This window comes from Lytechinus pictus, chromosome 7, assembly GCF_037042905.1.
Source record: "Lytechinus pictus isolate F3 Inbred chromosome 7, Lp3.0, whole genome shotgun sequence".
NCBI lineage: Eukaryota > Metazoa > Echinodermata > Echinoidea > Temnopleuroida > Toxopneustidae > Lytechinus > Lytechinus pictus.
Genome location: NC_087251.1, coordinates 22,173,408 through 22,186,790, shown reverse-complemented (window position 1 = coordinate 22,186,790; position 13,383 = coordinate 22,173,408). Strand labels below are relative to the sequence as shown.

Genomic DNA, 13,383 nt, shown 5'->3' with positions numbered 1-13,383 from the left:
ATATACTGATTGGACATAAATCATTCCAATAGAATATGTTACACACCAGGTGTAACAAAAAGAGAAAACTGTTGCTGTGCCTAGTGTCATTAGTGTCCTTGTAGATAGTTTATGTGTGTGTGTGCTTACACTTTTCTTTGTTGTTGAGACCTGTAGTAATGGATTATTCACCTTTAAAAAACATTTATGTGTGTTGATTTGTCAGGTGACTCAGGTCACATGTGATCCTAATTCATGATATCAAAAAATATACGGTCTGAGACCTGTTGCTAAAATAAAAAGTTGTTAAATTTGTTATCATGGTAATTATGAGAAATCTTGAAAACAAGGTTAGCATGAAAGTTTCCATAATCATAAGTTTATATTTTACAAGACCCAAATTTTCAATTTAAAGCATTCCATTAAAAGAAACTACCCTAAATATATAGCAAGTATAGGATGTCCTGTTCCATAGCATTATACTCTAGAAAAAAGGAAGTTAAGCTGTTTCATTTAGTTTAAATCCTCTTGCTCTCATTGTATCGCCATACATGATGCAATGAGGATTAAATCTATAATAGTATCTGGAAGGGATAATGATGACCTCCCTGCCAAACTTGACAAAATGAATATTACAGCCAAAGCTATTGAAGCACATCCTGGTCTTAATCTTGTCCAAACATCACCTTATGTTACAGCACATCCTGTTCTAGTGTCCTTGCAAAATTTTTTTTTCAGTTTTAAAATCTTAGATCTTAGGTGAAACTTAGTAATTGCTACAACAAGTTGAAGGTATGGGCAATAACATAGATTTTTAGCATCCTTTTTGGAAGTACTTGTCAGCTTCATCATATTGAATTTGCAGTGCTTTTATTATTTCTTAAAGATGTTTTAGTTAACATTTTTGCTTCCAAATTTTAAATTGAAATTCAATGTGACACTTCTCTGCATGTTAATGTGAATCTTTCATTTTATTTTGTCAATATAGTGAGCAATTATTGTATATTCTTTTCTCTATGAAAAATGTATAGCATTATTCTAATTTCGTGTTGCGTAAATTTTACTTCAATGATTCAGATTCAATTTGTGTGGCTGTGTGTTTTTTAGAGAAACGATAGTTTAGTAACATGGTTTCTATGAAAATAAAAATATATGCTTTCACTTTTTTTTCATTCATGTTATACATCATTATTTCTTAAATTCTTTTTCCAACCTTCATACACTTCAACTGAAGTTTTTAAAATGTACCACACCTAAGTGAAAGTATCTGTAAACACAATTAAATTTAAAGTGATGGCAGAAAGGTTGGTGATTGGTAATTGATTTGCCATTGTAAATTGATTATTATTAAATCATGAGATATCTCAGTGTGCTAAAAAGACAATGAGTAATTTCAAATGAATATAAATAAAGATTCCTTTGCTCAAATATTGCTTGATGTACTCTGATTTATCTCCTCTTTTCTGTAATAATAATATTGTTAAGATAATCTGTTTGCTTTGTGTGTTGTCATAATAACACAGTTTATTGTGCCGTTAATAGTACCTGTTTTGTTTCTTTGGTATTTTTTTTTTTATCTGCAATGATAATTTTGCATTCAGGCTTGTACAGACTCGGTGTGACAGTGCCACACAATGAACCTTTGTGACAATTTCAATGTTTAGATAGGGCTTCAAAATTATGAATTACACTCTGAAATTGAAGAGGATTTTTTTTTTTGCCCTAAGATGTATTGACCAACTCATGGCAACATATCGTGCTCTGAATTTGAAACCCAAATTGTTCGCATCCTTATGTAGCAAGCTGATAACAAATAGTCCTGTCACAGCAACATTTGTTTGGTCTTCCCATATTCCTTTGCTATTGTATTCATGAACATCCTGTAATACGAGAGGGGGAGATATTGTTGTGCTATGTCTATACAAGCCATTTTTTCAGTGTTATTGCTGTGCCTTTCATCTCTTTCTTGCACTCTCTATTCCTATCCTGCTGTGTCTTTAGGCTTCTTATGATGCACTTTCTACTGAGCGTGACCTTCTCAAGGTCGCACTCTCTGCGTCCGAAGAGAAATTGAAGATGATGACAGAAAAAGCAGACTCGACGAGTAAAGATCTTCACACCTTGGAGGTTGGCTTTTTTCCAGAAAATTTTCTGAGCTATTATTCTTTGCGAGCTCTCTCTTGTTTAGTGTGTAGAAAGACTTAGTTGGAGCTATTTTATGTTAAAAACGATTCTTTAAAGCTTTGAATCAACTGCATACATTATTTGATGCTAAATCATGTAGCTTTCAGGTTGTCAAAAACTGTCTTTGTCTAAAAGGTTTGTGTACATTTCCAGTGTATATAGTGTTCTCTCTGTTATAGATTTGATTATTTAACAAAATCCATGCTGACCACCATTTCATAGAAAAATCAATAATTTCTTAAATTTGAAACTAAATCTCTTTTTTGGTACACATCTAAAAGATAACCTTGCCTTCTTCTACCTCCAAAATAATAAGCAGTCAAAGCAATGTTTTAGAATAAATATGTGACTCATGTTATTTCTTCAAAGTCAAATAGATAAAGTCATGTAGATATATACAGAACTAATAAAGAAATAGTTGCATTATTTTAACTTGAAGTATATAAGAATACAAATCTTTTCAAACAATAGGTGCATAAAAAACAGTAGAAATAACTTCCAAAGGAACCGTTTACACCAAACATGCTCATATTGTGATTACTCAAAACAGTGATTAAAGTAATTTAATTGGATTGCTCTCCATTCCATTTGATGTCATTTGGGACATGGTGATGTGGACTAGATTCAGTACAACAAGGCCCCTAATCACTTTCATGCTTTTCATTTGTTGTACATAGGATTTAAAATTTTAACCAATGTTTTGTTATCTTTACAGACAAAGCTGATTGCTCTAGAGACAGAGAAATCTCGACTCAAGATGGAGCTAGAGGATCTCAACAAAAAGGTAGATATCAATTCAAAAAAAGAATTTTCTCCTCTAGTTTATCTCCTAATGTATACTTGACACATTGCATATGTTGCAACCAAGTATTAGATCCAATTCTCATGATAAAGAAGTAGGCCTATATCGCAAGTTCAAAGGCCATTATCTGTCTGTCTTGATAATTTATGTGTTTTTATTACCATTATGATAATTCATTCCTCCAAATCAGATTTTATTTTGGATACAGTAGTTTGTTTTTATCCAAGAAATGGCAAAGAAGATATATTCTTTGAACATAAATATTTTCATTTTGTGGTGGGACAAAAGATATGTATGGCTGCAAAAATCTACCTTTACAGGTGTCCTGATCATAATTATATCTATGATGGTGGATAAAAAAATAATTTGATCATGGGTTAATTAAAGGTTGTATAGTATGTATTTATGATAAATTTCATCTCAAATTCTCAGTAGAAGTGTTGACCATGAAGATCAATTTGATTGCAACTGTCATTGGCATACAACTTGAGAACTAGAGATAGAAAATCACAAGAACCTCAGTGAAGGTATTTTAGCTTCTATAAATATGAAGATTGATGAGACATATTAAAAAGGATTATTCTTTTTTTCCATCTTCACACCAAAGTACATCAACATGCAGATGCAGGTCTCAGTAGCAAGTTCACAGCATTCCAGGGAGCTGGAACGGGTACGGCAGAAGCAGACTCTGGAGTTCCAAGGAGAGCTGGGCCATCTCAGGGAAGAACTGGCCCAGAGAGATGGCAGGATCAAGGAGCTTGACAGGCAGATCAGGGAGAAAGCCGAAGAACTCAAGAGGGCGCTGTCTATCGGGAAGGAGACAGAGGGGTCGGAGGTTAGGAAGATGAGGAGAGGGAAGGAGGAAGCAGAGAAGAAGTACAGGAAGATGAGGGCTATGTTGGAGGAATACATGAAGAAACTCAAAGATCAGGTGAGCTATATTGCTTCTGGATTTCTAATATTGGACTGCGAGGCTGATAAAACTTTGGTATCTTAAAAGAGTTTATGTTAAGGAAAGTGAAAGAATAATGGCAACTAGAACACTGTACTTGATATATATTATGTACATGTCTTATATGTTTATTGAGAAAGGAAAAAAAAACATAAAATTATCTCTATTACATGGAGGCTCCAAGCCAATTTGATTAATCAGATCTAGACAAATTTGTGTTTCCTTATTTCATTTTTTTTTAATGATACATTTTTTACTCATCATATTTTTGCTTGGAACTTTTTCAAGAGATTTAATGTGTTTTGATTGTGGATTTTTTTTTTCAATTGCTGAAATTTACAGCATTGTTTTGTTTTCTTGCGTAATGTTACTTGTCCAGCATCACCAGAATTTCCGATTCCAAACAATGCCAGAATCTCAAGAAGCACTATTAATATTTTAATTGAGTAAAATATATCATGAAAATGTCTGTACCTCAAATGTAACCATCTACAGTGTATGAATTAAATATGTATGTGCTTCTTGACATCATGTTATCAAATATGTGTATTCTCTTCATCCATTTCTTCATCTTTAGCTGGCTAAAACAACTCGTCATGATGTCCTTCTCAAGGAGCTGTATGTGGAGAACTCAAAACTGCAGAGGACATTGCAGCTAACAGAGGAAAGACAGAAAACAGCAGAAAGAAACTGTCACAACCTGGTCGAGAAGAACCAAGCGTATCTAAACATTCTTAAGAAGGTATGTCCTGCAGCCGTCTGAAGAGGTTTGATCAAGAAGATCACATTGATTCATGCAGAACCTGATAAAGATGTGCCTTTACATTTTGAAGAAACTACAAAAGATATCAGAAACTGCCACAATCTGATGGAGAAAACCCAAGGATATCTGAACATTCTGAAGGTTTATCCTGTAGCTGTCTGAATGGGAATGATGTAGAAGAACACTCAAGGATTGACTCAGATCTAGATGGAGACATACCTTGACAGAAGAGGACAGATGTGTCCTGCAGCCATCTGAATGGGATTGATTTGGATAGCAAAGATAAGAGAGTCTATGTGAATATGAGCTGAACTTTCAGAACCTGATAGAGGTGTATCTGGACATTCTGTATGAAGAAAGAAAACTGTGGAAGGAAATCGTCTCGAGAGATGCAGCAGAGAGAAGGAATTCTGAGACCTCTGGAGAAAATACAATTCGAGGGTAGGAGGTGATGAATGTTAAACATTCTCTGAACTTTCTGTCCAACAGCATGTAAAAGAAATCATTAAATTTTAAGAATTAATGAATAAATCGTAGAAGTGTGTCAAGGGTTGTTGCAAGACAAGATTGTCATTGAAAGACTGTCCAGCAGTTGTTTCAGAAGTTCTATGCAAATATGAAATAGGTTATCAGTACTTTTTTAAGCATATTGGCCTTACCCCAGTACTCTCAAGTGACTGCACTGTGTGTAAAAGGGTTCAGTCAATAATATATGATTAAGTTGCCTTGTCAGAGTCTTTCAGACACAACTTTCTTGTATGTACACCTAATATTCCAGACTGGCCTATCACCAAGATTTCCTGAACATTGCATTTAGAAATATTCAAGATGACAGTCATCATCTATTGACCACTCAGGTAATTGGGTTTTGTTTGATAGCAAGATAAATGTCTAAAAGGAAATTATATCAATCATAATGCCAGTTGGTTATGTCCACCAAAATTGTATTGTCAAACATTCATTTGAGGAATTTCATTCAAAATGTTATTGAATGCTTTATATTCTATTGATATTACATTCATGTAAATTACATGTATTCAAATGGATAGACATTCCATTCCATAAGTATATGAAATATAGATTTGTATAGATTATTACAAATACCGTCCTATATTTGGAATTGTATAAATGTACATATTTTGTAAATGCTGCAATTTTTTATATTTATAAGTTGTAAATAGATGTATACATATTTATTTGTACATAAAATGCCTTTAGGTTTGTGTCTTTCAGAACGGTAGCGATAATAAAATTAGATTCGATCAATGTTAGTAATTTTATAATTGATTCAATTGATTATATTGAGAAATATTCATCAAATGATGTTCTCTTAATTAATTCAGTAAATAGCAACAGTAAATTCTAATTTTTGTCACTTTTAATTATGCACATTCAGAGATTTCTTTTATAATTCCAAAACCATGGTTCTATTTTATCAGGCCTATAATGTTTTGTGTGAAGTGTGGTAAATATGTGTCAGCTATTATATTTTGTGCAGAATATATTTCCCTATTTGTGTGTCTTGTGTCGATTTACTTGACCATCGACAGCTGTCAAGATTTACACAGAGCAACCTACATGTCTATGAAAGATGGACAGTGAAAGGCAGGTATCATATCAAGTGAATAAATACAAGAGCTCCTAAACCATCAACCAGAAATGTAGTTCTATTTGGAGAGAAGTGGATGCGTTTTTGGTGATCGGTTGAGTGTATGTATGTGTTTGTTTGGTGTGTGTACTATACCAGTCAGTGCCCAAAAGATATTGCTGCAGTCTATACTCACTATGCCAAAAAAAAATAATCCATTTTCTCTTGAGAAATGGTCCAGATTCTTTTTGATAGTCTTGTTCAAGTAGCTTGTCTAGTATGATTGTAATCAGTAAACGCTAAGCATTATTGTGGTTTTACGATGTTGGGGCAAGTAACAATGGCTAGAACAGATTCTAATGTGAAAACCTTTATCTTAGGATCTCTGCCAGTCAGAGTGATGTTGCCATTAGAAGGTACAGATCCAGTGGCACAGGTAGCATAGCCCCCTCCCCCCCCCCCCAGAAAAAAAATTGTACATATTAAACTTGTACTCTGTGATCAATAATGCCCCATTTGAGAATGAGTATGGAATTCAGAGTGGTTTTGTGGATTGGAGACCTTTTTTCTTTGTTTCTTGTCATTTTCTTTTGGAGTGCCAAACAAGAGATTATTTTGGGGCACACCATCTATCATGAAATTCTTGATCTGCCCATGGGTTATATACAACTGTTTTATTTGAGTATTTTGAATTGGAGTTTTAAGTGTGACTGAGGGATGGTCGAGTATGCTGATTGGTTGAATTTAGAGCTCACGGGTCTTGTCATCAATGATTGCAAATGATGGTGCGTGTGATTGTGAGAGTCAAAATTTTAATGTGTGGGGGATTAGGGTGTCTTACTTGATGTTAGACACACTAAGAGATTCAAATTAGGCAGAGTCGTCTGTATGACAAATGCGTGTATATTTATGACACAGACAAAACATTTCATTTTATATTGCATTTAATGAATGTACAGAAATATTCTTTATGATAATCTTTTTTAACAGAGTTGTTTTCTTGCAGAGGTTTAACATGACCAAATATTTGAATACACTTTATAAAGAATACATTATTGCATGAAATACTGTCACACAAGTTAATTTTATCCCATCTAGTAAGCACAAACAGAATATGTGGGAGTAAAGCTTTTACGCTGTGCTCCCAATATGTGCTTTTTCAAGAATCCTATTATTCGACAAGACATTTTTCTTTGACATATACCAACCAATAATAGCACTTAAATTATGTCTCTGCCTATCACAAGATATTGTTTTGTTCACATACAATGGTACTATGAATGAGTAATGGATGGGATAAAATGGAATAACATGACAATTTATTGTAAGAAATTTGTATTTTAAAAATATAGTATTTATAATGGGATACAAAATGTAACACAATAAATATAAGATAATATTCACATTATACAAAAGCACAGCATAAGAAATAAGCATGATATCTGAATACAATAAAAAGTGAATAAGTACAAGATGACAAAACAATCAAACAGTTAATGAAAAATATTTTTCCTAATACTGTATGGTATCAATTGTGTACCGGTATTCATTTATTCATAACATTCAACTAGGCACTTACTTCATAGTTAATCATTTAGTTTCAGAGATTTGTCTTTCCTATCTTATTGTTGAATTGGAATTTTATTACAGTACTTGAGAATCTTTAAAGTACTATTGCATGATATCAAATATTTTAGAATTTTATATCTCATATCAAGCTGATGCCTAAAATACAATGCATTTTTAAAAAAAACCAAGATTAAACGATATGTCATCACATCTTGATTGTAAATGAATACAATCTTGAAAACTGGTTGGTAATTTCCCTTATTCATCCCCTTTTTATGCATGTAATCATGTTACAAATCATGAAAGAGTATATGGTATTAAAAACCATGAAGTCCGAATTCTTCATGTGCAAAACAAAACCTGAATACGAATGTGATTAAGTACTGTAATTTCTATTCATAGCATTTAATTATTGCAGGCAAGCCATCTAAGAAGCATTTTACTCATACTCATTGGAAATCTCATGGATTTTATCAATTTTGATTCATATATAGGAGAAACTTGATGACTGTATTCACAATTGTGAAATTAAAATCTCTATCTAAAAAGAATCTCAAATATGTTAACAATGGCAAACTTGAGTTCAGCACATGAAGTATATAATTTGTAAAAGGTTCTATAACATTTCTTTTGGTAATAATTGTTCCTAAGATAAATGTGCATGCGATACTAATATTAACCTTCATCATACACCTAAAGTATTGAAAAAGAAGACTTAAAGAGATTCATAGACCCCTTTTAAAATCCTAACTTCAGCCAAATGAGATATAATAAAAACCTGGTTTCAAACAAATGTTTCATTACCGAATGGATAAAGCATGGAATGTCTTTATGAATGGAACATTGCAGTGCTGAGACAAAAGGAAATTTTTAGAGATAGGCCAACAATAACACAAATATTTGTTGATATCTGGGTGTTACTTGACAGAGTACTGTATAATGATAATATGGATGATAATGATGATAATTATGATTAATATATTCATCATTATTACAGGTTACAAAATGGGCATCTCTCATCACTATTATCACCATCATAACAGGTTATACAATGCTTGTCTATCATTATCATCATCAGAGTAATGCCAATAGATATCTATGGAGAGCTAGTATTGACAATAAAAAGCACTCAATGCACTGAAAACCTTGAATTCAAGTCATACTTAATTCCCTTCCTGCATTGTGATAAATAACACATCACCGCGTTTCACAGGACAATCTCAGGGGGGGTGGCAGTATTTGGTAGACTCGTTTAAATTATGTAATGAATACCACATGTGCACTAGCACTTACAAATGGTTTTCAGGTACCTTTGGATAAGTGGATGTTAGGTGTAGTTCCATCTTTCATCATGAATCCTGTAAAATTCACTCGACTTAACCTCTTATTTCAGATTCAACAAATAGAAGGGGAAAGTCAATGTTAAAACATAGGAAAAAAACTTGATTTCTGCACAGCTTTCCATGTCAAGTTTGACTACTAGTGAAACAACCTCTTCATTTACATTGATAATGCAAATACACTGGGAGTAATACCCTTGTGAGATATGACAATCCCTAACAGAACGAAAGGACCCACAAAGGACGTTTCAAGTACGGTGCTAGTGTTGGTGTAGGTGTTGACACCATGATTCAAGCTACAGGTACCAGTATCTAGCTCCAACATCGAAAAGTGAACATACTGTGGCAGCTCAACACCCTCTGACATCAATACCACCACCTGTCCCATATCAGGTTTGGTGTCATGGCTGGTGCTAAAATGCCAAACACTTACACTAGCATTCCCAAACACTAACACCCACAATCAACACGAAACTTGAAATCATCTGATTAGCAAATAACATTATACGACACACATGACATTGGAATGGGTGTTTAGATCAGATGGGTGTTTAGATCAGCCGGGTGTTCTTGAGAGACTGGATGAGAGCCTTGTAAACAAAGGTATACTGTCCCACCGTCTGAACCATCAGCATTCGCTGCTGGCGCAAGATACCCAGCATCTTCGGAATGTTGATTTCCTGAGGGAACAAACACAGAGGAAAAATTTAATGCTTTGATACAATACTCATCAATTTGAGTTTAAAACTGTGTTATCATTTATCACTGTATATTAATATACTCTGTGAATTTAACCCCTACTTTAGAATGAGCAGCAAATCATGCCCTAATGTTTCAGTGTTGTTCCATTTCGTCAAAGAAAAAAAGGGGTTGATGAATTTACTTCTCAAAACTTTACTTTTTATATTAAATAGAAATTCTTTATACAAGACTTACCTCATTGTGTTCCAGACTGCTAATCATAATATCAACCAGTAATAATACTCCAGTCCTTCCTACTCCAGCACTGCAGTGTACGATAGGAGGTGGACCCACATCAACCTCGTTCATGCTATTAGCATGCCGACATACAGACTGGAACTCCTCAAGGAATGCTAATGGGAAACAAAAGAAAAATAAACATTTGATATACATATTTACTTAAAAAAACAAAAATGACTATATATGGATATTCCACTTTTGGATCATCATACAAAAATGTGATGTGTGATTCATGAAAATAATTGTGCATTTCAATTACAGTGCACTTTACCTGTCTGAGGAGAGTTCCAATATCCAAATTTAAAAAGGTAACAAAAAACTAAATTGATCATGTAAATTTAGTGCACTTATTAGAAAAGGAGTTTCCATCAGATTTAGCATTTACATGTACACAAGAGTTCCTTGAATGTCATCTGATAAATTCATGTTTTTCCAATAATGCATTCACATGGGATACCTTAATTGAAGTATGTGAATAAAAATACTTCTAATTTCTACATCCAGAATCTCATGAGCAATAAAAAAGATTGACAGACTTACATAGGAAGCCATGCACATCATTGGGGCATCCTTTATTAGGCCAATCATTGTATTGTAGATGCCAAACAGTCCTCTGTTCACCTGATGGAAGATGACGCAACGTAAGCCCACTGGTGATGTAACAACCAGAGTCATTGCTGAACTGTGCTATCACACGGAACTACAAAAATAAAATCATGATAGATGATGAACATGAGTAAGTGGGTACAGTAATCATAATATCTAGTTGGCAAATAATTTTAGCATTTTCTCATATCTTCTGTAGAATGCAATCTCTATTGTCATGAGGCATTAAGTTTCTATGCAGTGTATGTCTTTCTCATCTAATTCATTTATGAACTACATGCATAATTCATATATCAAATAGCATATTGAATATAAATTTGGGCTATGCCATTGTGACAACTTAAAAAAAAAAATTGGCACACTTACAGGTCCAAACTCAGCTGTATTCTTCTTAGGTGAAGTACAATCAGGCCAGTATTTGAAACACTTTTCTCTGCCATCCTCCTGAAAATAAAATTATTTACATTTAAAGGTGGTTTTTAAAATGGGAAATATTTGACATAAGAAAATAAATAAACGTTTAACTTGACTTCCTTGTGCAGGAGTGTTTTATTAAGGTAAGCCATGACCCATGTCCATGAAATGCTAAAAATAAGCATAACAAAGGGAATGAAACTGAAAACCAATATTGATTGTTTATTATAACTGTAGAAAATGTCATAACTTCCTTGTACATGAATGTTTAATGAAGATTGAAAAAAATACATGCAATGGCCCATGACCATGGACATGCTAAAAATAGACAAAGGGAATTTAACTGAATATTGTATTTCATTTTTTTTTGTAGAAAACTTCCTGCTCAAGAAAAACAGGCCCATATATGGTGATATAATGGAGGTTTACTTCTGTATGTTTTGGGGCAGATGCATCCAATTGTAATTCAAGACAATCATGGTATAATTAGTTTGCCATTCAATCTATTGGACTATAATGATTTTGTCGTAACATTGATTTACTTCATCTCTGACCAATTTGTCTAACATGCACTTCAAAACACAAAGTTCAGCCATTGATCAGAGGGCCAATCATAATAATGATAATAACATATATGTGCAGTTGAGTGTATACATATAGAAACTGCGCAATATAGATGTACAATTGTTGTATATTTACCTTGAGTTTAGTGAGCATAGCGATGACCTGTGTACCACTCTCCCATACCATCCTCCACCAGTCTTGAACAGTGTTCTCCATAGGGCTCTGAGCAGCGATGTAATGTAGCATCTCACCAGCGATGGGTACCTTAACCAGTGAGGCATTGATGTAACCTCCACTGTTATGATGAGATGAGGATAACTCCACTCTACAATCCTGTCAATCCAAAGCAATCAGGAAGTCTTGGATTTATATACATAATTTTCTGAGTTTCATGAAGTGATTTGTCTGTGATTTCACTGCAAACTGTATCAGGCGCCTAAAATCCTTGTATTGGCCAACTGCAACTTTGTCCACAAAGATCATGGGCAATAAACTTACTGAAAAAATCTATTGAGCCCTGTGTCATCGAACTTTTAACAATTGCCTGTTACAAACTAATATTAAAAGCTACTAAAATAATGTACTTTTAGTGGCAGTGAATGAATCTATCATAGCATTCCAATCTTTATTATTGATAGCATGTCTTACAAAGCCAGGACTTGGTAAATTCTTTTTCATATATTGGGCAGGATCAAACAAGAAACTCAGTTTCTTACTTGTCCCGAGTCAGACAAAGAAAAAGAAGATCACCAACTCAAACAAATTAAATATTTCATTACATCACATTTCTAAAATACAATCATCATACTGACATTGTTAACCATCACTTTCTTGATGATGTGATACATAATGCTGAGTGGAATATATACTGAAAGCTTTCAATATGAAAAGCTTTTTATTCCAATTCAGAAATATTAAAGAGTATATCAATCCTTTCAGAAATACCATATACCCAACAGCTTTGAATATCAACTTTTTAAGAAAAGCAAGAAAAGGGATTTTTTTATTTTAATTGATCCATACCTCATATGGTAGGACATCTTTGAATCTGTTTCTGTTGACATTCTCTGGTAATTTTGATGTATAGCACACTGCTCCTTCTCGCTTCTTATGAATCTGCTCATACTCTGTGAATACCTGACCTTCTCTCAATTGCTTCTCAAGGATTTTCCGCTGCAAAATAAATCACATCAATCAAATATACAAAATTAATTAATGATCAAAATGTGGAAATAGTTGAACAAAAAAAAAATTGTATCATTTTGAGCTTAATATTGTGGTGAATGTTCTCTAAACATCCAAAATAAATTAAAAAATAAAAAAGCTTCCATCTCTTTTTTATATACCTTTTGATAAATCGTTATTTTTTTCTTCTTATTTATCAACTTTGCTATTGTACTGTTAACATAATATTTACATTCCTGAAAAAAAAATAATAAAAAGCAAAAGTGAGAAATAGAAATGAACATGAGGTAAAGGTAGATTATGATATCAATTATACCAAGGTGAATGTTTGAATTGTTTTGTACTTCTTAAACCAACGTAGATTCATATAAGCACATATATTTTCGACTGTATTGTTTTAATAATGTTTACATTCCCAAACATGCAATAAACAATATATAACATCAACATAAAGCC

The 13,383-nt window shown here is 33.2% G+C and overlaps 2 protein-coding genes across 6 annotated transcripts in view; one reads left to right on the top strand and one right to left on the bottom strand.

The window, feature by feature from the left end:
• LOC129265392 (ninein-like protein) overlaps positions 1-6,333 on the top strand; it is a 31,801-nt gene extending 25,468 nt beyond the window's left edge. Inside the window, exons 20-23 of one of the 2 annotated variants that reach the window (XM_064102204.1) lie at positions 1,981-2,106; positions 2,879-2,947; positions 3,573-3,896; positions 4,495-6,333. In XM_064102204.1, the coding sequence (XP_063958274.1) occupies positions 1,981-2,106; positions 2,879-2,947; positions 3,573-3,896; positions 4,495-4,680 (705 nt within the window). In that variant the 3' untranslated portion in view covers positions 4,681-6,333. The remainder of the gene's footprint in view (positions 1-1,980; positions 2,107-2,878; positions 2,948-3,572; positions 3,897-4,494) is intronic. The other variant, XM_064102205.1, reaches the window with a different exon arrangement.
• An 861-nt stretch (positions 6,334-7,194) lies between these two features.
• Positions 7,195-13,383, bottom strand: part of LOC129265393 (tyrosine-protein phosphatase non-receptor type 21-like) — a 36,048-nt gene continuing 29,859 nt past the window's right edge. For all 4 annotated transcript variants that reach the window (XM_064102206.1, XM_064102207.1, XM_064102208.1 and 1 more), the window contains 6 exons: positions 12,766-12,915; positions 11,878-12,075; positions 11,131-11,208; positions 10,699-10,858; positions 10,114-10,271; positions 7,195-9,857 (listed from right to left, as the gene is read on the bottom strand). In XM_064102206.1, coding sequence (XP_063958276.1) covers positions 9,729-9,857; positions 10,114-10,271; positions 10,699-10,858; positions 11,131-11,208; positions 11,878-12,075; positions 12,766-12,915 — 873 coding nt within the window. In that variant the 3' untranslated portion in view covers positions 7,195-9,728. The remainder of the gene's footprint in view (positions 9,858-10,113; positions 10,272-10,698; positions 10,859-11,130; positions 11,209-11,877; positions 12,076-12,765; positions 12,916-13,383) is intronic.